The following is a 25,882-nucleotide window of genomic DNA, read 5'->3' on the forward strand; positions in this document are numbered from 1 at the left end:
TTCCGATTCCTGTTTTCGATTCAGGGAATTAGGATTTCGCCCGAAAAACACGTTCTCAGTATTTTAATTTTATCCTTTCCTTGATACTAATATACGCAAACCTAGCAAAACCTAGCAAAATTTCGAAGAGGATAGTCATGTGACACGTTGGAAGTGTTTGAACACGGAGAAAAGCGATGACGAAAACTTTACTACATATGTGAGTAGAGTGAACAGAAAGTGCGATCAACACTGTATAAACTAACTCCAGACTCGTTCAAGTGCCTGATTTTTGCTTCACAAGTAAATTTCAGGCCCTAACCTGTCATGGAAAACTGTGGGTGTGGGGTATGTGAATTTTGAACCCACCGAAAAGTTACTAGTGGATATACTTGCCTTTGCGGCGGTGGGCGCTGCGTCTAACACGACTCATCGTCTGAAAGTTTGACACTTCCTTCAGGTTAGTTGCCCTACATCACCCAAAAAGTAAATTTGGAGGAACTTTGGTTGTTCATTTGTGGGTAACGGAACCAATAGACTTGCTGATAGACTTGTCCTCAACTTTGAACGTCAGTATAAATCCATCTTCAACTATCTCCTTAGATGCACCAAACGATGTCATTTAAAATGTAGTTTTGTATTATCTGATATTGTTGTGGAAGTCCTTTGACTGGATCGAAGTGCCTTCCAGAAGATCCATAAGAGGTTGAGGAGGAGCTGGTAGTGTTGGCAACCTTACCTTACCGCCTAAGCAGCGCATGCCGTTAGCTTTGCCATAAACTTTGCAGAAACGACAATTTGAGTGTAAGCACACTAATTTGGACAGAATTAACATTTTTATAAGAATAAGATGGATCACAGTTAAAAGCAGTTCCAGGAATTGTGAAGAACAAATTTGTACATGTTCTGTTTCTTAGAGCTATTGTATTGGACCTCTTTTGAGACTTCATTTGAGACTTCATCTGACTTCATCAGCATGTCTATGCTGATCTTGGGAAAGTCTCACCTTCCTTCTGTATTGATACTCAATCTGACATGTCCATGTTGATCTTGGGAAAGTCTTACCTCCCTTCTCTCTTGAGACTCGCCTTCGGTTTTCTACAATCGTCCTTGCTTTATAATTGTTTCAGAAGAGATTAGGTTTTTTTCTTTTGTAGCATATTTTTTTCACTATTGTAAGAAAAAAAAATGAAATTCGAAAAAATATACATTAATCTTTATTTTAGTATGTCTCTATTTTTGCATGCAGTGTAAATTAACAAAATAGAAGCAGACTATGGACTGCCGAAAGATTACTGAATCTTTTGATACCCCATACATTAAAATCGGCAACTCAGTTTTCGAATGTATAAAGAACATCCGCACACACACACACACACACACACACAAACTCTCTTATACAATTATATATATATATATATATATATGTATATCCACATGCATACATAGTGATGCATCGCCTATTTAACAATTGGCGATACATTTCAACACTATAACCATGTAGTAACATTAAAATATATAACGAAGCAAGGTAACAACAACGTAACAATCCGGGGAACTCCCCAAGAACCATACATGAACTAATCTGTATCTATAAAAGGCATGATGTGTGTGTGTGTGTGTGTGTGTGTGTGTGTGTACGTGATTGTAATTTATGCACGTCCACAACTTTGCACGCATGTCGCTCCAATTTCAGGAGGACATTCGTCAACATCCTATCTGGGTTTTGTCAACTTATTTTTTTCCCGAGGCACCCGCGGATATTAGTAAAAATCTATTTTCAGCTATAGCTTTTAGCGGTAAAAATCTATTTTCAGCCATAGCTTTTACCTATTTTGAAGATTGATTACATGAGTTAAGTCCCTTCTAGCCATAGCCAAGCGAAAGTGTGTGCGTGAGGGAGAGAGAGTGTTTTGCAACGTCTAACAAAAATAGTAAAGAAAAATTATGTGTAAGGAAGAATGGGAGATAGTTTGACCAGCGTCTAACAAAAAAAAAACAAGGTAAAGAAAAATGGAAGAGAGGCAGAGAGTTTCACACCGTCTAAACAAAAAAAGGGAAAGATAAAGTGAGAAAGAGAGAGAGAGAGAGAGAGGGAGAGAGAGAGAGGGAGAGAGAGAGAGAGAGAGAGTAAGTGACGACGTTCATAAAAAATAAAATGTAAAATGTTTTGTTTTTTCTTAAACACAAGATATAGTGTTCAAATTTAGGATGTTTTTGAAAGACATTATATTTTATAATCATAGTGTATATACTTTCTTACACAACAATTACAATATATTTATTTTAAATCATTTATTTATTTTAAATCGTTCATCTTTCTCCCCCCTCTCTCTCTCACACACACATTACTTTGGGTGCGAAAGAGTTTTATTTTTATTTTACGCCGAGTGAAAAGTGCTTTGTTGACAATCCATTTATTTAACAACAAAGAAACAAAGAGGTAGGTAACAATTTGTCAGTGAATTACACAATATAAATGGGTACAATTTCCGAGGCTTCCACTACACCCCACTCCGTTTCATGAACCACAAAAAGGGTTTTGTAGCATATTAGGAGGCCAGAGTAGTTGCTTCCACGCAAAAAAACCCGATTTTTTTCTTAGTGAAAATCGTGCGAGTGTTAATCTACAAATTTAACAACTTTTTTCCCATTCATTTCTGTTTATGAACATGTATGCGTGCACAAAACATGGAATATGTGTACGTACGTACGTACGTACGTGTGTGTATGTGTGTTGGTATGTGTTGCCCATATATATTTATATTATATTATATTGTATATATTTAATATAATCAATTTCAACGGATTTCGCCCAAAATGACGTCGATAGAACTTGATTAGCTTAATAATCGTAATTTAATCCCGGGCAAGGCCGGGTTATATTGCTAGTAAACGATATTGCGACAAACTGCCACGACACCTTACAGCTTCTTGCGATTAACACCTATTCTCGCATGTGGTGTCATGCCTCTCGCCACAACACATACATACATACATACATACATACATACATACATACATACATACATACATACATACATACATACATACATGAGTATATTTCGGTGTAGCAAGTAAAAAAAAAAAAAACGCGAATATTTCAAGTTCGCCAGAACATAGACATAATTTCACACAAAATAGCACTAAATATTGAATGACAGAAATGATGTTGTAACCTTAAGGATTACCAAATTAATGTATGTACATCTGTTTTATTTCTCGCAAATTATATAAGTTTCAAAACTATATTATCTTTGGATATATATTTTAAATATATAAGTCATCATACAAAACCAAATTCCGCTGTAGTTGTCATGTGACTTGTCTACACAACTGGTTGGTGCACCGCTTCGCCTCTGTTGTTTTGATGCAGTTCCTACAACCATATAGAGGATATAAAGTGTCTAGGGAGGTTGATTAGTTTTAACATTGTAAGTGAATTTAAGCTTTATTTAAGAGTCCTTTTGATTTGTCTTCCGTTAGAGTAGCCTGAGATGTTACTTGGGTTAGTTATAGTCTTTCATTATTTAACAAAATGATGTTTGCTAAAACAAACAACAACAATAACAGTAACAACTACAAACAGACATCTTTCGCATCGTAAAAGGAAATGAAATATTTTCTTCTTCCGCTTAGAATTTAGTTGTGACTCTGTTGTCGTTACTTATTCTTGGCACAGGTTCTTCGAGGAGCTTCCAATGCAACTCGTCTTCAAATAAGTCATCAGGTTCATTCCATATTGGAAGTTTTAAGATTAGACCTGTTAAAGTAAATGTAGAATAAAAAATAGAGGGCTAATATGACAAATGGAGCAGAGTATTAGGTATATGAACAGTTGTTGTTGTTGGTGATGTTGTGGACGCATCAATGTATGTGGGTGTGCGTGTGTGTGTGGTGTATGTGGTGTGTGGTGTGTGTGTGTGTGTGTGTGTGTGTGTGTGTGTGTGTGTGTGTGTGTGTGTGTGTGTGCGTGCGTGTGTGTGCGTGCGTGCATGTGTGCGTGTATAGTGGCTGGTTGGCTGTGAATTGATTAATCACTCAGTTTACAAGTAACGAGCCATATATATATATTGATACACACTGTAAACGTCAGTAAGGTGAATTAATTCTGTTATTGTTAATTGTTGCGTCGTTTGACGCTGGTTTTTGCTGCCTTACGGCAGTTTTGTTGACGTGTTCCGCCTTTGTTGAAGGGGGTAACATGTTTTTTTTTTTTTAAAAGATGGAATATGAAAAGATGCGTTCGTCCGGGGACGAATTACTCCAAGCAATTTTTGAGATAGACAAGCAGGAAGAAAGAATGAATGTTGCGGTGGCGGCCAAAAGCCACAAAGAAGTGAACAGTGAAAAGCTGGACAACTACAAGAATCTGCTTCGTAGGGCAGGGCAAGACGTAAAGTTGTCCCCTCCCCAAGACGTATTACAGGAGACTAAGAACAGAATGATAACTTACAGAACTTATTTTGTCAAGGTCCAGAAAATAGGAGTAATGATGAACGGAGAAATTGAAAAGGCGCTAAACCCTATCTGGTAGTGGGAGAAAATTCAGAATGGTAGAGGTGCGGTTCCGGGATGGAGCAACAGCCAGGCGACACTCGGTGACCCTCCTGAAAACAGATGAGGTAATTCTTCTATCCATATACCTTAGAAGGCGTGCTCCCAGAGTGAGGGTGGAAGATATACCTCCGGAGATAAATGTGGCCTGGCTGGTGGCAGCGATATTGCTGAGTATGAAGGATAAGATAACAGTCCTCCAAGATACTAGCAATGCTAACAAGAATTGGCAGGAGTAGACTCTGAATATGGTGATTCAAGCAACCGCCGAGAACCTCGAAGAAATGGTATAAACCATAACGATCAAGGTTAGTTTGGAGGGCAGGAACCATCGGTGTTGCAAATGTGGTAACAAAGGTTACATTAGAATAGACCGCTCTCCACTACTCATAAATCATCCAGAAGCGACAGTGTCCATAAAAGAAACCGCAGCTCCACCAACGGAGAAGGTCAACGGAAGTACAGAGGAAAAAGAAGGAAACATAACCAAGGACGGATGGGAAATTATTGAAAGAAATAGCAGAAAGAGGAGAAAAAAAGATACAAACTATGAATCAGGACCCCCATCCCACACTCACCCAACTCCAACCCGAATCCAGTTCGTCTCACCCTTCCCTTGCAGACACCAAAACTCGCCCTGCCTCACCTGACCTTTACAAAATGAACACAAGCATGCAGGAGCCCCAAATTTCCCAGCTCCCAATCTGTGAAGAAAAAAGAGCATAGTGCTTTACAATGCACAGAATGGCAAATTGTTAAAAAAGGTGAACAGTTGGACGAAACGAATAGAAGTAATCACTGCAGAAGTCCCCCCCCCCACTAAAGTGTGTAATAGTGGATACAATATATACAGTGGGACGGAAAGAATATGGAATCGATGTGTTGCACTGGCAGAAAAGAATTGAAATTAGATGTCTGCCAACGGTGGCGGGTCATAAAGGTCCAATTAATGATTATAATATAGACATCTTAAAAAGTTATAATAAGTAAAACAAGATAAATGGAGTCACCCGGATTTGGGGACGAACGACTTCATTCTATTTTATTATCCCATTAATTAATTCATTCATTTTTATCCGTCTGTGTTCCCACTTTGTATTGTCTCTCTATCCTCGCCCCTTGTGGGTAATAAAAATGATATAGATTTCATACTGAAGAGAAAAGCAATTATGGGACTTCTATCTACGAAGGATTTTACCATGGATTTATATTATTTCTCAAAATTTTTAGCCCAAATTTATACCAATACACTTCTATACAAATAACTTTTTTAACAACACCTTTATCATACGATTTTAAACAGCATCCCTATCATTCGATTTACTACATTGAATTTCTTAGATACAGGCGTGAAGCTGAAAGCAATGTTCAATGAAAAAGGACGAACATTATTGATGGTTATGACTGTTGGCACCTCACATCTAGGAATTACTAGGAATTTTACGTTCCCGATCACAATATATACTTACATGTATTATATCATGAGTAGCCTGACACATGGTCTAATTTATATAGAAATAGATACATATTTATAAGTCAACGGAGGAATATATGCACATATATGTTTATATATATATATATATATATATTATATATATATATATATATAATATATATATATATTATATATATATAAATAGATGAGTGTATTTTACCTTGTTAACAATTAACACGGATAAATGAATGAATAGTTACCAGGGCAGCAAAAATCTCACAAGTATCAGTGGAATTTTTGAAACATATGTAGAAAGTTAAAATACTTGTTTAAACCTGCGTTAACTCCATTTTTTATTCATATATATATATTATATATATATATATATATATATATATATAAATAGATGAGTGTATTTTACCTTGTTAACAATTAACACGGATAAATGAATGAATAGTTACCAGGGCAGCAAAAATCTCACAAGTATCAGTGGAATTTTTGAAACATATGTAGAAAGTTAAAATACTTGTTTAAACCTGCGTTAACTCCATTTTTTATTCATATATATATATATATATTATATATATATATATATATATATATATATATATATATATATATATATATATATATATATAATACAAAAATGGGGCAAGAACGCAAAACATCCAGAGAGTTAGGTGAAACAAAAATGGGGCAACAAAATATCCATACAGACGATACAAGGAATACTAGGACGGATCATTCGGTGTTTTCTATCCTCAGTCGAGTTCCGGATTATCTTTGCAATTTCGGTTGGTTATACTCGAGATTGCTCCAATCTGGCCAGGCCCAAGAAAAACATAAGCTAAGAGCATTACATTCCTTCGAAGAAGGCAGCGAATGTATACGAAAACAAAGACGAACAAAACACAGAAATGTTACACAAATACAAATAACAGGACACAACAACAGGTGTCTTTCGACTAAGGTCGAATTAAATTAAGCTGGCGTGTGTGGAAGTAGAGCCTTACGGCAGGGACATAAGATTTAACAAGCACAGGAAGGAATATAGATGTTGCACGGACAGTAGTCCAACCAAGAAAGAAAGGTCAGGCCTGGCTGAACACCGGTCACGTGGGGAGAGAAAAGAGAGAGGTAAAGGCAGGGGGATAGAAGAATTAAGGAGGGGCGAGAGAAAAATGAAAGAGAGACAGTGAAGTGAAATAGGGAAAGTGAACATGAAGAGAAGGCCAGGAAATGTGAGAGGGGGGGAATGAAAGAACGAAGAGTGGAATGAACGAAGTGTGAAAGGGCTGAAAGAAAGAAGGAAAGAAAGAAAGAATTCAAAGAATAATAGAGTCGTACAAAATTTAGATATATATACTTACATATAAGAGACCACAGTGTACGTACGCCGCTATATAAATTACATAAATGGGACAAGAACGCAAAACATCCAGACAGTTAGGTGATATATATATATATATATATATATATGTATACACACACTGTTAGGAAATTAGGGTTTTCTTAAAAATTGTGCCTGTTTTATGAGTATATTGTGAAATAATATTATTACTGGGCACTGTTACCTACACTGTATTATAAATTTTAACAGGTAAACAGACAGTTTTCAAAGCTGCACTGTAAGGTCAGGATGAAGTCCATTGTCAAAATGAGGGAAGTTAGGTGTAAATAGCCAAAATGTGAAACTCTAACAAATTGGCTAGACCTTAGTAAACCTTTATAAGCAGAGATAATTGTACACTGAGTTTTTGTGACAGTGAAAGTTTTAGTTTATGCGCTTTGTGCTTTGTGTTAGGCATTTATGGATTTATTTTATGCTTCAGGAATTCGCCAGAACTTTTGCTTGCCAAATTTAAATAATTTCTGTGTCACATCTGGGTCCAAATTTCGGCATCAAATTTTGAAAACCAAATTTATGAAACCAAATTTTGCAATCCAAATTTATGAAACCAAATTTTGGAATCCAAATTTCGGAATCCAAATTTATGAAACCAAATTCTGGAATCCAAATTTATGAAACCGTATTTTTGAAACCAAATTTATGAAACCAAATTCATGAAACCGAATTTATGAAACCAAATTTCAGAATCCAAATTTATGAAACCATATTTTTGACAGCAAATTTATGAAACCAAATTCATGAAACCAAATTTATGGAATCAAGTTTATGAAACCAAATTATGAAACCAAATTTTTGAATCCTTTCGGTGTCTATAAAATAAGTAGTAGTTAAATATATATATATATATATATATATATATATATATATATATATATATATATTTAGAATGGTTGTATACTGTCAATCTAACAAGAACGTGACAGTAGGGGGTTACACCACCGCTGTATAGCCCTAGGAAGCATCGAACGCCTCCTGATAGCTTTGACACATTTTTTCCCTGTGTCCTTATATAGATATACGAAGGGGAGACAAACACCCCCGGCTGCCGGAACTGCATCTAGGGACACCGTGTTTCAGGATCTTTGTCCTTCATCGGCCTAGAGTAGCAGACACCGGTCAGCTGGTGATATTTGCCTCGACTTCGTAATTCTATATATCTATATTCAGTGAAGTTTATTCACTGATTATCAAAATAAGAAATATTGAATTTCTAAATCTCTCGTAGAGACATGTACGGTGGTGGGGCGATAGAATGGTTGTATACTGTCAATCTAACAAGAACGTGACAGTAGGGGGTACACCACCGCTGTATAGCCCTAGGAAGCATCGAACGCCTCCTGATAGCTTTGACCGGTGTCTGCTACTCTAGGCCGATGAAGGACAAAGATCCTGAAACACGGTGTCCCTAGATGCAGTTCCGGCAGCCGGGGGTGTTTGTCTCCCCTTCGTATATCTATATAAGGACACAGGGAAAAAATGTGTCAAAGCTATCAGGAGGCGTTCGATGCTTCCTAGGGCTATATAGCGGTGGTGTACCCCCTACTGTCACGTTCTTGTTAGATTGACAGTATACAACCATTCTATCGCCCCACCACCGTACATGTCTCTACGAGAGATTTAGAAATTCAATATTTCTTATATATATTTAAATATATATATATATATATATATATATACACACACACACACACACATATATATATATATATATATATATATATATATATATATATATATATATATATATATATATATATATATGTGTGTGTGTGTGTGGTGTGTGTGTGTGTGTGTGTGTGTGTGAACATGTGTGTGTGTAGCTTTGATTACACGGAAGTGATAAAGAATTCACATGTCAAAGTGAAGCACACCACAAACTGACTAGAAATAATGGAGCAAATGTAACTGTTAAATCATCCAGAGTACATAGATGAAGAGAAGTTCACTACTGTTAGATAATCCGCAACTCCAATAGTAGCTAAAAATATTCAACAACGTTAATATATATACTAGCAGAATTGCCCGGCGATGCTCGGGGCTGAATTGCTTGAAAGTACTGTTAATGATTGCACTGAATTATGATGATTATTCAGGCAAATATTGATATAAGTTTACGGTGGGAGATAAGGACTTAACGATCAAACGTGTGCCATTGCATTGTTTTGAGGGAACCAAATTTCTAATGAGCATTATAGGGGCACCAACTTTAAGTTTGAGAATGTGTGGTGGTAGTCCGGGGGGCTCAAAGGAATTGAGTACCTCTATTGGATAGTTGATGACGTCCTCTGGGTCAGGAGTTGTATCGATAGACTGATATACATAGACATCCCCAAGAATGAGTTTTAGCATTTCATCATTAATATGGTGAACAGTTTTATTCCTCGGGGCCAGAATAGCCCTTTGGCAAATCCAATCCATATTCTGATAATTAGATTGTAGATCTGAGAACACTGCATCTCTGAGATCAGAAGGCGTTTTAACAATGGTACAAATGGAATCGATGGCAATATTACCATATTCATCCCCTGGTATTTTGCCTTCGCCAAGTGCAAAGAGGGTGTGAGAAAATGCTGCTGATGTGATATTACGTCGCATATGAGCACGCATATTGGTGTGAAGTTTGAGAGTCTTCACCAGTAGCCACAATGTGGATGACTTAAGACACGCACTTACTGCATCAGCTCTACTCCCTTTGGTAATAACGGGAAGTGTTTGTTGGAAGCCCCCTGAAAGAAGAAGTGTTATGCCTCCCATGGGAGCTGAAGAGTGTTTGATGTCTCTGAGAGATCTATCTAGTGCCTCAAGAGCACCTCTGTGGGCCATCGTGCATTCATCCCAAACGATAAGCTTGCATCGTCTGAAGACTTCTGCCTGATCGGAGCTGTTACTGATGTTGCAAGTTGGTGTCTCAGTCTTCGCTAAGTCAAGCGGAAGCTTGAAAGTGGAGTGAGCTATCCTGCCGCCTGGCAACAAAGTAGCCGCAATTCCAGATGATGCCACAGCTAGGGCAATGCCTTGTATTCGCCTAATCTCAGCCAATATTAATTTGTTGAGAAAAGTTTTCCAGTGCCCCCAGGAGCGTCCCGGAAAAAAATCCCCTCAGCTTTGGCCCGGACTGAATTAACAACGGAGTTGTAAGCGAACTTCTGTTCTGGAAGGAGCTTTGGCTCATTGTCGGCTATGCACACGGCAAGTTCGTCAACATTAAAACATGTCTCACGCAGCAAATGTGAAGTCAGAGTGTTTGTACCTTCCCGGTTTGTTGAAGGTAGGCCATAGACCGGCAAGGCACTACCGCCCATATCAAGTACAGTATCTTCGAACGTAGTTTGTTACCACACAGCCACACCTGCCCCTATGTATGTGTGTGTGTGTGTGCGTGTGTGTGTATGGGTAGATATATTATGCATGTATATATATGTATATATATGTGTGTACATATTACATGTACATCTATATATATATACATCTACACATAAAATACAAAATACAAAGTTATATCTTGATATCGCTAGTGATAACAATACTCAAAATATATAACAGACTGGTATTGTAGGCCCGTCTCTTGCAATTTCGATCAATTGGATCTTGTCCTCCGTCTTGTATAGAAGTGTACAGCTGCAGCGAAATTCATTTTTGAACTTTCTTCTATCGAAGGCATTTTAACAAAAATGCTTCCGTAAAGACGATGAAAATATTGTCAATTTCCCCAAACAGGGACACAATTCAATTTTGAAACAATAACCAAAGCCTCTTCTCCGAACGGGGGAGGGTTACGGTTTACAATTATTTAACAAATGCAACACAACAACGTTTCCCTGGCGAGGAACCAACAAACGTGATTACAATAGTCAAACAGTAATAATAATAACAACAAACCTTTTTAATTTATCCCCATTTATGTGAAACCACTTATTCAAGTTCAAGTCATTGATGCAATTTTATACGAATTGCTAATACACACACACACATAATAAGGGTGAAAAATTGAATATTAATTTGATTAATATGAATTGAAAACCAGTGGTGTAGCATATAAGACCATAGCGGATCTTCTTCTAGCAAAAAGGATGACCAGTATTAATGGCTGATCCCTGTTATATAAATACTTTCACTTTAATTGTTGCACACTTGCAAAGAGAAAGGAGGAGAATGTGTAGTGGTAATGGAAGGAGTGAAGCACTTGAAATGAAAGAAGCAAATCGTAAAATATCGAGTTTTCTCGAATTTTTGCTTAATTGGGGGTCAAATCGGAAAAACTTTACCCAATGGAATCTACTTGCAAAAATCATAGGTAAATTCCAATTGAAGAAATTATATATTGTACAATTGTATAAAAAACAAACGATTTTGGAGGCAGAGAAAATCTGCCTTTTATCATAAGAGATGTATATATATATATATATATTATATATATATATATATATATAATATATATATATATATATTACCTGTAAGAACACCGCCGACGATCGCAATCACAAGAGTTACACATAGAGCAGCAATCTGGAATCCTCCTTGTACAATAGCTGTTCTATAATCGCTGCTGGCTGGATCTTTTCGGATTGTATAGATGTCACCCAAGCTGGGAAATATATTATATATATTACAGATTAATGAATCACAGTATAAATCATGCTGCCGATTTTTAAAACAAATGAAATAGTGCTATATAAGATTATCACAGTCTGGAAATCTTAAGGACCTTAATCCATTTTCGCGCATGCAAGCAAAATACACACGCACATACAGATACACACACACACACACCACACACACACACACACACACACACACACATTACAAACGTACATGCACATACAATATAATATTAGCACATACCAAGTTTTACCTGTCTTCTGCGAACGAAAACTGTTATAAGGAAGCTTAATATTCCAACAAACAAACTCATAAGAAGTAATAAATATACTCGTCTAATCTTGTTTGCTATCCTCAGAATCTTTCGCTTAGACTTGAAACTCTTATATCGAAGTATCCCGTATCTTTATTTGTGCACATAAGAGAAAGTTCTCCGCTATTCATATTTGATTTACCCTTACTTTCTGGAGTAAAAAGCTATTGCTACATTGTGAACTTTGATGGAGTAATTTCATAATTTCTTAACGCACTCGGGATTTGTTTTAATTCTTAGTACATTTTTTGCTTATCATGTCTCGTACACATAAATGAATATCGCCAGATTCCGACTCTAAAAGGGGTAAAAAAAAAGTGGAAACATTTGAACTTGTACTTTCAATACTAAAAACACCGAAATGAATCAATCTGACAAAATAAGAAAAAATTTATGCGGAAAGGAAATGTAACACTTGGAAACTAATACACATTCGCAGACAAATCATGGTGAAAATGGAAAAAAATTAAGTTTTGATATAGATGATGCAGCGTTATTCGTCACTCTCTCAAAGCGTTATCCCACGAAGTAGGTTAATTTTATTTAATCAATTATAAGAAGATGCCGAAAAAGTTGTTTAAGTGCTTGCTGCTTCTTTTGGATGGTTTGAAAGGAACACGAAACCATCTAATTTTCATTGCGTTCAGCACGTTCTGATAACGGCGCTGTATCGAGATTACCCGTAAAATTGAAAGATAAAAAGAGGCAGCTATCCATCAAACCTAATTTTTAATGTAAAGTAATATTAACAAAATTGACAATTCTCTAAAAGCTTTTTTTTTACCCTCTAAAACATTTTACTCGGAAGTACAAAGGCATAAATCATCACAAGATCGTCTCGCTTCGTTGTTAAGGGCAAATGCTATTGGGCAGTTGAAATTTAAACCATTGCTTGTTTGTTATCGTCATTCTTCGAAAGCAATGACAAATGTCTCCGTATCTAATCTGTTAAATGAAAATTAAACAGAGTTACACTGGATTCCTTTGCTAAATCATGTATTGAATATATCTGTCTGTTTGTCCGGCATTACTGCGTGAAGAATAATTTTTAATCCAACGCACTTCTGCTTTTAGAAAATGTTTCTGCACATACTTAAGATCTCAATTCACTCCAGACTTGCGTATTCATTGAAATCAATTTAATTCTACTAAATACAACTTCACTATTACACCCTTTATGCCGGAGAATTCTTTCTGTTTCCTTAGAGATTAGATTTCAGATGATTACATTGGCTGATGATAAAACGTTAGACTGTCAAAGACTTCTGAATATATTATATTATGCAAGGGAAAATATATTAAAGACGCCTTGGAAAATGAAAGGGGGCAGAAAGAAAGAATGGAGAAAACTGTAACTATAACAAGAAATGAGATATGTATGTAACTTACAGCTTATGGGTGTCTTTCTCGGATGTAGCTGCAACTACTGCAGCAATAATACCAGCTGCAATACCTGGCATTCCATGTAAATTGTTCACACCACAAGTATCATGTATTTTCAAATACTTTAACAAGAAAGGCTGCAATAGGAAAATAGAAGTAATGAAAAGCAATGAAATAGAATGTATGCGTATATGGTCGGCTCCAGCTCGTATCCGAGCATTGAGTTCGTCAGTTTCCATCCAGTCTCCTCGGCTGATGTTTGTGCCGAAAGTGTCTTTGGAGTCCAAGTCAGTGGTGAAAGAGTCGTAGATAGAACTCGCACAGGATGGTCGGAGCAGATCGAGGATGTTGAAGACGCTTCTTTCTTCTCCTGCGTTTTGCCTCCTCATTCTATTGTTTGTTCTGCTCGAAGCGGCTGCTCCATTGCGGATAGCAGTCCTCCGGGCTGTCCTATCTATGGCAATCCGCTCACATGAGAATGGCTGGATGTTAGCCATGGTCCGTTTGAGCTGGTCTTTAAAACGGAATTTCGGACCTCCTCTGGGTCTTGTTCCGATTGCGAGTTCTCCGTAGAGTATGAACCTTGGGAGACGAGAGGGCTCCATACGCTGGACGTGATCCGCCCAGCGGAGACTTGGTAGTGAGGTGCGGCGAAGAACCTCATTGTTGGTATCGTGATCTTCCCATTGTATGTTGGGAATCTGCCGTAGCTTCGATTGGTGGAAGCATTCAAGACGCTTGAAGTCACGGTGGTATAACGTGCAAGTCTCACAAACGTAGAGTAGAGTTGATAGGACAATGAACTTTGTCCGGATGGTCAGCGCGTGATTGAAGAATATACGTTGGCTGAGTCTGCCGAAGGCTGAGTGGGCCTCCCCAGTCCGGTTCTCCACGTCCGTTTCACACATGGGGATCTTCGAAAGGATACTTCCAAGGTATGTGAAGTGTTCAACTTCTTCTGGGGTTGGCCGTTGATGCTAATCTTTGTGGGTGGACTGTTCTGGCCTGGTGCAGGTTGGATCAGTGTCTTGGTCTTTAATGTGTTTACCTACATCCCGAAGCGATCGTAAGCCGCGTTGTAAAGACCGGCTGTCCTTTGTAGGCCATCTACGGTCCCGATCGGAGTTTCATTGTCGTCGGAATGCAACATCTCACGGACTGAGATAGCGGAGGTCCTCGTCTTTACAAGGACGTGTGCGAGATTGAAGAGTCCGCCAACAAAGCGATAGCGTATGTTGATGGAAGGCGAGTCTAGTTGGATTTCGTTGAACATGGCGGCCATGTACAAAGAGAAACAGGTTGGTGCCAGGACGCATCCTTGCTTAAGAGCCTCAGTGATGGGAAAGAGGTCTGTGAGGGAGTTTTGATGGTATACTCTACCCACTATGCCGTCGTGGATGGAGCGGACCAAGGTGATGAAGTCCTCCGGATATCCAAACCGGGCAAGGACGGCTCACATTGCAGGGTGGGGGACCTTTCAAAGGCTTTCTTTAGATCCCTGAAGATGAACATTGCAGGCTGTTGCTGTTCCTGACACTTCTCCTGGAGTTGATGGGAACAAAAGATCATGTTGATTGTGCCTCGAGAGGGTCGAAAGCCACAGGATGAGAAAGCGATTGAGTAGGATACGAGTCAAGATTTTACTTGCAATACTCAGGAGTGAGAAGCCCCGATAGTTGTTGCTATCCTCTCGGTCTCACTTCTTGTAGATAGTGATGATAGTTGCATGGCAGAAGTCGTTCGTGGGGGTGGCGTCTTGCTTTCCCAGATATTGAGGGTAAGGAGCATCAGATGATTTCTCAGCTCAGGACCTCCGTGCTTGAAAAACTCAAACGGGATGTTGTCTGGTCTTGGAGCTTTCCCCGGCTTCATGCTCGCAAGTGCCTTGTTGAACTAATGATGTGAGGGCAGCAGGGAATCCGATGGCAGATGGGGAGCTGTGGGGTGTTTTGGAGGAGATCGCCAGGAGTGCGTGAGTGGTCGTTAAGTAGGCACTCAAAATGGGAATCCCTGGATGTCGGTTATCGTAGAGCCAGCTGCGATCTTCAGGACGCCCTCAGGATGACCTTGTGGGGCCGAAGATCTTGGTTGCGACATAAAAGCTGCGCAAGTCTCGTTGGTCCGCATAGTTTTGCATCTCCTCTGCTTTCTTCTGCCACCAGATGTTCTGAGCTTCTCGAATTCCCCCCTGGCATTCCGCTGATGCTTGCTGGTGTTTTCATTTGTTCTCCACAGTGGCATGGTTCTCGAGGGCTAGGTCCACAATTTGGCTTTGATAAGACGGGAGATGTTTCATCATTATCGTCAAACCAGTCCTGGTCCATCTTCCGAGCAAAGCCAATCGGCTCTTCGGCAGCAGCGGTCATGGTTTCACGAATGCTGGATGGTGCGGTCCAACAGGTTGTAGAACGAAGCTTTGACGTCGTCTTCAGATGTGAGGGTAGGGGCATACACAGAGATCAGCGTAAGGAATCTGTCTTGAATGAATGGGATCCGAACAGTCATCAGGCACTCACTGACGGCAGTTGGGACGAGTCTGTGTTGGTCCACGATTTGCGTTTTGATGGCAAGGCCAATTCCATGGATGCGTTAGGATTCTTCCCCTTCGTTATATATTTAGAGCCAGCTTCTTTGATGCTGCCTTCTCCGGGAAGCGTAGTCTCGCTCAAGGCTGCCACGTCAATGTTGAAGCAGGAAAGTTCCTTACAAACGAGGGCTGTACGTCGCTCTGGTCGGTTAATGTCGCTCTTGTCCTAGAGAGTGCGGATGTTCCAGGTCACGAAAGCGAGAGGTTGTGGAACAGTAGAGTTCTGACCGCGAAGCGGGAGGTCCGCCAGCCGAAGTATGCTGGCCAGATCGAGTTGCCGTGTCCGATGTTTACCTCACCTTTTCTAGGGGCTTCCCCTTGAGGGGTTGGCTGCGGTAATCATAAAGAGGCCAGCCCAATCACGAATTTAGCTACCGATCTCCAATGTCACGGCTATTCGTTGGAGAGCGACTACCTGAGATTCGCCGCCAATGTGTGGTCACAGACTAGAAGCTTCCAGCTTTCCAGGCCTGCTTTCGGTGCTCACGACACCATCATCATTCGGCCTTTTGAGATAGATTAGAAAGACAAAGCCATTGCGTTTCTCCACAAAGAACGTCTCCATTGCAGTTCAATAATTGAGACGTGCAGTCTTGATGAGGCTGGTTGCAGCGAGCTGCTGGAGTCTATCCGCCTTTGTCGTACCTGCCCACTATGCGTTGCCCTCCTCCACCGGAATCAATCCGTGGGGGCTTGAGATAGCCCTCCTCCACTTGCTCAGCCGTTGGGTGGCCCTACAAGGAGTCTAAGTCTCCAAACGGTATCACTCTCAGAATCATTGGAACACACAAGCTCTTCCACTACGACAAAGGACGACCATGCGTATATACATGGTGGCTGTTGACTCATAAAGGAGTACGACCATCGTTGACGAATTATCTTATCCAAATCCCAGGCTAAAATTTAAAATCAATAACAGCTTGTATAACACCGCTAAAACTCACCCTCATTGCCAAGTAGTTTTTGTCTTCAATACAAATGAATACAAATGAATCTATTTTCAGAAAAACAGGGCCGTAAACTTAGCTTAAATATTTTCTAAGTTTAGATGTTTGTTCATAAAAAAATTCATTACTCTTATCTATGTCAAACTTAGAGTGACATATAAGTCTAATTAAAGGGTCAGTTTTGGTTTAAAGGCTGCTCAAATTCTTGAAATAACGCATTTCATTAACACCTCCACATTTTTTCTCCTTTTATTTTCTCTTTGCCTTAATCTGAAGAATCATTTGGTCACTTAACTCGACTGCTATTACATTTAGTTCGCTTTAACGTATCTTAGAGGAACACCCTGAAAAAGTCAAATGATCGTGTATATCATTGGATCTACATAGTACTGTAATCTTATATGCTGGGATTAAAGATTAAAGATGCATAATTTTTCATCCCTCATTGTGTTTTTCTGATATACTCTGGAATTTTATACGAAATTCTTCGAAGTGAGCACAAAATTTACTAACTGAAAGGGGAACAGTTATAATTTTTGGACATACATGGCTTCTGATGTTTCCTACTGGTAATTATGCTTTGCCAAGTTCGGATTACAATAGTATGTTCATAAAATATCTGCATGGATTTTGAAATCCCTATTCCACACACACACACACACACGAGATGCGTTACATAAGTTTGAGATTTTTTAGGATAGGCAGCTATAACTGTCGTAGGTCATTGTAATTTTAGTATATCATTACTATATATCTAATAAGCTGACATGCCAACACTTTTTTTGCAGCTTGAAGGCGACACTCTACTAAACACTACTTGCCATAACCGACTTGTTTGCAGAATGCAGTCGGGACGTGAAGATAATTTGGAAGTGGTTTGAGCTTGTCTGGCAAAGTTGGTAGCTAGAAGCTTAGTGGGACAAAGAGAAATCCCTGTAAAAAGGTCGGGTCAACAAACATCTAACATTTGCACCGAGACAAGAAATACTTGTAATTAGCAACGGACGCGCCGCAAGACCATATAAGAGTGAGATACTGCTTGTTCATGTTAGAACATGTTAGAAAGATTCTATGATGTGGAACTTGAGAATATTTCCGCTTTTTGTCACCCGAGACTGGCCAGCAGGAGTAAAGCTGTTCTACCCGAAAAAGAGTGGGGTTTTGTGCACGATTCACAGATTATAATCAATTTCACGTTCTTAGAAAAAACTTTATGGGGAAAATATTTTGCAGCGATGAGCACTAATGGAACATACAGGATTGACCAGCTGGAAGTATGCAATTATAAGCTTGCACGTAAGTTGATTCGTAACTTATTTTCCAAATTACGGCGATGGAGAGACTCGGCAGCACCTCGCGTAAACCGAACAGTTCTTTCCAGGGTAACACTGCTCACCTTTAAACTAGGAAGGAGCTAGGAAATGTGGTCAAACAAATATGTGTGTGGTGTATTTCAACGTTTATGTATGAGAAAGTAAGTCTATGTATGTATGTATATATGTATGTATGTATGTATGTATGTATGTATGTATGTATGTATGTATGTATGTGTGTATATATGTATGTGTATGTGGGCGCGTGCGTGTCAACGCTTCATGTTCAGGATTAGATATTCAAATTCAAATTTGGTTTTGCATACACAATTAAAAACGATTATCAAATTTTTTCCCGTTTGGAAAAACATTTCTGCCTGTCAAGCTATCAAAACAGACCCTTCGTTATCGCTCGATTGGCTAGAAACAACAAGATCAGCTAGAAATGAGACCACACTTTGCCATCTTAAAAACGATAAGACGACATTATCTAATTTAAGACTACATCAGATGTCTTACAAACTCAAGAAAGGACGAAATGAATGCTGCTAGAATACATTTATCATATGTAAGCTTACAGGACGATGGTTGAGGTAGGATTAAACAACCTCAACAACCACAAAAGGTAAAAAAGCCTCTGGTACAACTTGAACAAAAATCGTAAAATAATGAGGACTAGGATGAACTAGTAGCACATACCTTGAGCTGGCAATAAGGAATCACTATCTGCAAGCTTTAACCGAAGCACTATCTCAACACAGATTAGATCCAAATAGTTCAACTTATTTCCTTATATACATTAAAAAAGTACATAGAAGCAATGGTCATATCTTTCTAATTTACTTCAGGGGCTTCTTGCTTGTAAACGTAGAACTTTGTTTCTCATATAAGAAGTCTAAATATGAATAGTTGCATTATTTACCTGTATGTATACAAATCCGACCACAGATAGCAAGCCAACCAAACACCCAGCAATCATAGCTGCATATGGCTGTAAAAGAATATCTGCACATGCACCAACAACGACGCCACCAGCAAGAGTTGAGTTCTGGATATGAACCTGAGAAAAAGAAAGGATCAAGATATGAGTCTAATAAAAGATAAGTTTACTTCTTGTCTCATACCACATAAACTCCTTCACAACATTACACTCTCTTGTGTGCTCCTCGTAGTTAATACTAAACCAGCAGAGTACGTTACCTATTTCTAATTGGTAACTCGGATCATTCGAATTTATATACGTCAGCAATGCTTTCAAGAAAAGCCCGATCATCATAAATTTCGTAATTTTTCTCAACAATGTAGTCAGAAAGGATTGACACCTATCAATGGATATTGCTGATTTGAAATGTCATTTAGAAACGAGAACATTTGATAAATGGTTTGATGTAACACACAATATTCGGTTATTTTTTGATAACGACATTTGATCTTTTTCTGCAGTTAAAACGCTCGGTCAGGAGGTTTCTGCTACTCTCATATTTAATGGATAAAATACAGATCTTTCATTCTACGATGATTAATCTATTTCATTACACGTTTATCGACAATTGATGAAGAGTTTCTGATATGATAACATGACTTCTTATACTCTTTAAAATGATACAAGTCTACCACAGACATTCGAATATCGTTTTGGGAATGAGAACCATTGCATATCATAGCAAAATCAAATCAAAGCAATATGTTTCCTCAGAGCGATCGACCGTGATAACTTAAGAAATGATGCCATAAACCACTGAACAATAAATACAACAAACGTAAGTGTAAATGTACGTGTGTTTTAAATAGCTTGTATGACTCTATTTTGAAGTTCTTGTTTTATTTTTTCCAACATATGATCTCAGATCAGAATAATTACTAAAAGAACAAGAAAGCGCTGGATAATTTGAACCAACAATTGAACGTCTACGTTGTCACTTGATCCTTTAGATATAGCAGTCAAATCCCCTCTCTAAGGACAGTTATTGTCATGCTATTCTGGTCCTGTATGTGGCGGCTCAATGGTCCAGTGGTTAGGGCAGCGGAGCCGTGGTCATAAATTCGCGGTTTCGATTCCCAGACCGGGCATTGTGAGTGTTTATTGAGCGAAAACTCCTAAAGCACCACGCGGCTCCTGGAGGGGGTTGTGGCAAACTCTGCTGTACTCTTTCACCACAACTTTCTCTCACTCTTTTTTTCTGTTTCTGTTGTACCTGTATTTCAAAGGGCCTGCCTTGTCACACTCTGTGTTACGCTGAACCTCTCCGAGAACTACGTTAAGGGTACATGTGTCCGTTGAGTGCTCAGCCACTTACACGTTAATTTCGCGAGCAGGCTGTTCCGTTGATTGAATCAACTGGAATCCTCGTCATCGTAACCGACGGAGCGCCACGAAGCCCTATATACAACATACAAAGGTGGAATGGTCACAGCTGGAATGCCTTAGATCATAAGCCTGCTCTTTACATTCTGAGTTCAAATTCTGCTGAGGTGAACTTTGCATTTCATCATTTCCTTGTTAATAAAATAAAGTACCGGTCAAGTACTGGGGTTGTTGTAATCAACTTGTTTCTTCTACTCAAGGCTGCTGGCTTTGTGCCTAAATCAGAAATCATTGATATATAATTGTTGTTGTTATTTTGTTGTGCATCCTCGCACTGGTCCTTTGTCGATTATCGAGTATACAAAGAAAGAAAAAACAAAAAGTTTGTTTTTTGAAAAGGAAAGGAACTTTAATCATGTCCCCTATAGAAGCTAAAGTGGCAGTCCTGACCTACGCGTAGCATAAAATACCCTCTATCGGCCGTAATGTGCGTAATATTCGAAGTGAAAGACGGGGAAAAAAAGAAGCCGGGTTGATGTGGTACACAATTATACAGAGGAGCTCGTAACTATAATATTTGGAAATGATAGAGCGCAAGAAAATAGAGGATCGGGATAAGCAGAGAGAGAGAGAGAGAGAGAGAGAGAGAGAGAGAGAGAGAGAGAGAGAGAGAGAGAGAGAGAGAGAGAGAGGGAAGAGAGGCGGGCAGGAGAAATAGAGAGAAATGAGGGATATGGCAAGAACGGAAAAAAGACAAAGATAAAGAAGGAGATAGAAGATAAATGTGATTCTGAGTTCGGATAATTCGAATAATTAATCAAATCTTTTGAAATAAATCGTTTCAAAAATATTCATACATGCACGATTTTTAGTTATATGAAAAGTATTGGACTGGATTCAAACTATCTGCCTTTATTTCTAAATTCAGCTTTTTGTTTATTATGATAGTGTACACAGGATATCCTCTATCGGTGAAGGATATTGAATGATTAGCTATCACACCTATGGATATTAATGTCCCTTGAAAGTTTTTTTTTGGGGTGTGTGAAAAACTAGGAAAGCAGAAGAAAAAAAAAACAGCTTCATAAATAACAACAACAGTGCCATAGGCTGTTGTTCCAACAAACCATCATTCGCTCGCTGGAAATCGCAGACAAGATCGTTCAACCGTCAGTCTCTGAAGCTGACAATGCAGAAGACCACCTCAGTAGTATACTCGATAACAATCAATGAGCAAGTCGCTTGACTCTCCATTATCTATATTATCCACTAATTTCCGTCAACTGATCTTATTGGAATTATCTCATTTGTTATTGCATTTCACCTTTTCGGAGGTGATAAAATAAGTACTAATCAACGTAACCACAAAAGCTAGTACCGTTATTTTTGTTTGAAAGTTATTTTATGTTTTGTCACGTTTCCACATTTCATTATCTTATGCGTTTCGTACTTTCTTTAAAAGTTTGGAAAGAATACACAAGGCTATATCATCCTGTATATACAAAAAGACATGATGATATATATTACATAAACAAAAAGATAATAATTCAGAAGGTGGAGACTAGTATAAAAATGTTTCTCTAAAGATAAGATTATTAATCTGGAAAATTATAATCGTATTAACTGGTTTAAGACATCTTAAAATCAAGACATATGAAATCAAGTTAAAATCTAAAAGAAAAAAAAAACTTACCATATCAAGTTTTCCTTTTTTATCTATCGCAGAGGAAGCAGCAAATACTATGACAGTGCATGCACAAAGGGAAAGAAGCGTGTTGAGAATGGCATTTTGCCTGGCCTCATCGGCAGCTGCAGCACTGTTGAAACTTGGCCAGAATGCCCACAAAAATATGGTACCTGAAATAGGTGACGACACTAGTTTGAATGTTTGGTTTATTACTGATTTCTTTTTTGCTTCTTAATTCTAAGAAACGTAGTGAGGATCATTTTGATTACTGAGAACATTGTATGCCTATTGATGTTGTTTTAAACAATTCTTTACTCGACCAAGCATTACCTGCATCACCTGCTACTGTTGAAATAAAGCTTGCACATCCCTGGCACTCTCCACTTCATGATGTAATCTGTATCGTGGGGTTAGGGTCTGATGTGAAACTAATCATATCTTTAAAACTCTTAGCATCTAAGACCTTGTCTTTTTACGGGACAGGTGTCAAAATTCTTTACTTGAAGACAGGTTTGAGATTTTTCTGCTGATCACTTTCACTAGATTTCTGAACACTAACCTAAACAAAAGTTGTATTAATGTATGTCAGCCTCTCATTCGACTCCCTAAAATGTACCATATTCCTATAGACACCAGATTCTAAGTTTAAGGTTACAATCGAGAAAATCAACTGTCTTCAGATTGAGACAATGCAGAATATTTCGTTTACCTAAGAAACTTAACGTGACCGCACCTGCGTTAGATTCTGAAATCGCGACACACAAGTAGTGAGGCCAATGGTTTAACCACATTGGTCAAATACGGAAGTGAAAAATGAAATATTTCTTCTTCCTCGTCTTTCTTTTGCTTCTCCTTTACTACTCTTGTCCCCTTTCAGCTTTGAACAGTTGAAAATTACTCAACTCACCAACCATGGAGAACAAATCTGAATGATAGACGCTGGATTCTTTGTTCGATAATTCGATTTCATCGTTGTACAAGACACGTGCCACGGCTAGACCGAAATAGGCACCGAATGTATGGATGTACATAGATTCCCCAACGTCATAAGCCTGGAAGAAAAAAGACATTATCGATAACAGAAAGCTGCAAAACAACTACAAAAAACAACAACACAATGAAACGGCAATGTATGGTCAATAGAAACAAGCACAATTCAACAACAAACCTGAACGTCCGATAAAAGGCTTTGCAATGGTTGCTTCGACTGAGGTGGCGAGCTGGCAGAAACGTTAGCACGTCGGGCGAAATGCGTAGCCGTATTTCGTCTGCCATTGCGTTCTGAGTTCAAATTCCGCCGAGGTCGACTTTACCGTTCATCCTTTCGGGGTCGATAAATTAAGTACCAGTTACGGACTGGTGTCGATATAATCGACTTAATCAGTTGTCTGTCTTTGTTTGTCTCCTCTGTGTTTAGCCTCTTGTGGGTAATAAAGAAATAGGTATTTCGTTTGCCGCTACGTTCTGAGTTCAAAATCCGTCGAGGTCGACTTTACCGTTCATCCTTTCGGGGTCGATAAATTAAGTACCAGTTACGCACTGGGGTCGATGTAATCGACCTTATCCGTTTGTCTGTCCTTGTTTGTCCTCTCTGTGTTTAGCCCCTTGTGGGCAATAAAGAAACAAGAATCATTAACGTGCCGAACAAAAAATTATTGGTGGCATTCCGTCCGTCTTTACGTTCTGAGTTCAAATTATTCCTAGATTTATTTTTGTTTTTAATTCTTTCGGAGTCGATAAAATAAGTATTAACGGAAAATTGCTGGCCTTGTGCCAATATTTACGTTCTAAGTTCAAAACCTACCGAGGTCACTTTTATCGTTTATACTTTTAGGATCAATAAATAACTTCCAGTATAAGGGGCAATTCTATTTCGTCTCTTCTCTCTCTCTGTCAATCTCTTTTTCTAGCTTTATTTGTCTCTTCATTGTGCCTACAATTCAAAAGATCCAGTTTTGTTCTATATTCTCATGCTGATTCGGTTGAAGAATATTTTGTAAGGTAGATGGTACATGTGTCAGTAGGATGTTCGGTTCTTACACGTTAGTTTTACGTGTACGTGTTCAGTTAACTGTGCATTCGTCATTGAAACTTATGGAGAACCCGCCACAAATAAAAAAAGGCAAGTTATTAGGGTAGCTGAAATATAAATTTACCTGAATTTTATAACTTAAAATACTTGATACAAATGATGGATTGCTGTTGCTAATCTCTTGATCATTTCTGATTAAATAGACTTATGATCGGAGATATATTCCAGGCCAGCAATCTAGGACTATTAATATGTTTTTAATACTAAGGCATTGGGGATGTAATAGACATTTGGCTGCTACTATTACCTATCTGAACAACAATGTATAATCTTACTTATTAACATGCAAATAATTTGTGCATGTATTGAGTTATCCCATTGAGTTATACTTTTATATTTCAAAAATTAAGATAAACAATGATCTTTATTACTCTAAAATATTTTCTCCATTTTCTACAATGATCTTCTATCTATCTGGTAGACTTGCAAAGACCCTATTCTTAAATTCACTTATCCGTGACGAAATATACTGCTCCAATACTGTTCTGACCTCGTCTACAGAATTCATATTTTTCCGTCCAAATGATTTTGAAGACTGCGGAATAAATGATAATTAGATGGGGCAATGTCCGGCGAATATGGTGGGTGAGGCATCGTTTCCCATTCAAACTGCTCCAGCCTTTAGAATGTCATCCTTACTGTATGTAGCCGAGCATTATCCTGGTGGAAGTCACCTTTCGACTTGAAACCATTTGTGGTCAATTTTCTTCTAGTGCTGACTTAAACCACTGAAGCTTCTCGTAGTAGATCTCCTTTGTTATCGTTTGATTTGGATTTAAAAGGGTTTGGGTTTAAAGTGGACTAGACTTTCATATACCACCAAAGGATGTCCTCGTGCAACTCTACAGACCTTCCAGGACGAGGTTCGTCCAATAGGCTGTAGTTTCCAGCCCGGAATTTCTGGAATCACCGTCGATATTGGCTTACGCTTATGTCCGAACCCCGTATACTGCATCAATATTCCTCGCAAATTTCCGTTGCGTAGTTGCCTTTATTGAAGTCATAAAGCAAGAAATACCGAATATGTTCATTTGTCACTTATAGCTTTGTAAAAATAACTGTTAAAATCGAACTGCACTCTTCAAAACTTGCACTCCCTGCTTTTACAGCAATTTGAAGCAGGTAGTTCATCCCGTCCCCTTTCAACATTTAGTTCATTCAATTGAAAAACCCGCATTATTTATGGGATGACTCAATATATACGAATGTAGTGGTCAGCGTGAATTGCTTTTCACTATATAAAGAATTATAATCAAATAGAATTGTCAGAGCAC

The 25,882-nt window shown here is 38.5% G+C and overlaps 1 protein-coding gene and 1 long non-coding RNA gene across 3 annotated transcripts in view; one reads left to right on the top strand and one right to left on the bottom strand.

Moving 5' to 3' along the window:
• Positions 1 to 3,146: 3,146 nt before the first annotated feature.
• Positions 3,147 to 25,882, bottom strand: part of LOC115221460 (ammonium transporter Rh type C-like) — a 62,467-nt gene continuing 39,731 nt past the window's right edge. For both annotated transcript variants that reach the window (XM_029791644.2, XM_036510802.1), the window contains exons 5-10: positions 23,424 to 23,568; positions 22,523 to 22,686; positions 19,447 to 19,584; positions 13,684 to 13,814; positions 11,834 to 11,967; positions 3,147 to 3,742 (exon numbers count right to left, since the gene is read on the bottom strand). In XM_029791644.2, the coding sequence (XP_029647504.1) occupies positions 3,615 to 3,742; positions 11,834 to 11,967; positions 13,684 to 13,814; positions 19,447 to 19,584; positions 22,523 to 22,686; positions 23,424 to 23,568 (840 nt within the window). In that variant the 3' untranslated portion in view covers positions 3,147 to 3,614. The remainder of the gene's footprint in view (positions 3,743 to 11,833; positions 11,968 to 13,683; positions 13,815 to 19,446; positions 19,585 to 22,522; positions 22,687 to 23,423; positions 23,569 to 25,882) is intronic.
• On the top strand, positions 18,001 to 23,671 carry LOC118766933. Its single transcript, XR_005002839.1, has 2 exons — positions 18,001 to 18,485; positions 23,394 to 23,671. It is a non-coding gene; the product is annotated as an uncharacterized LOC118766933 (long non-coding RNA).

Source organism: Octopus sinensis, linkage group LG18 (genome assembly GCF_006345805.1).
Source record: "Octopus sinensis linkage group LG18, ASM634580v1, whole genome shotgun sequence".
NCBI classification, from domain to species: domain Eukaryota; kingdom Metazoa; phylum Mollusca; class Cephalopoda; order Octopoda; family Octopodidae; genus Octopus; species Octopus sinensis.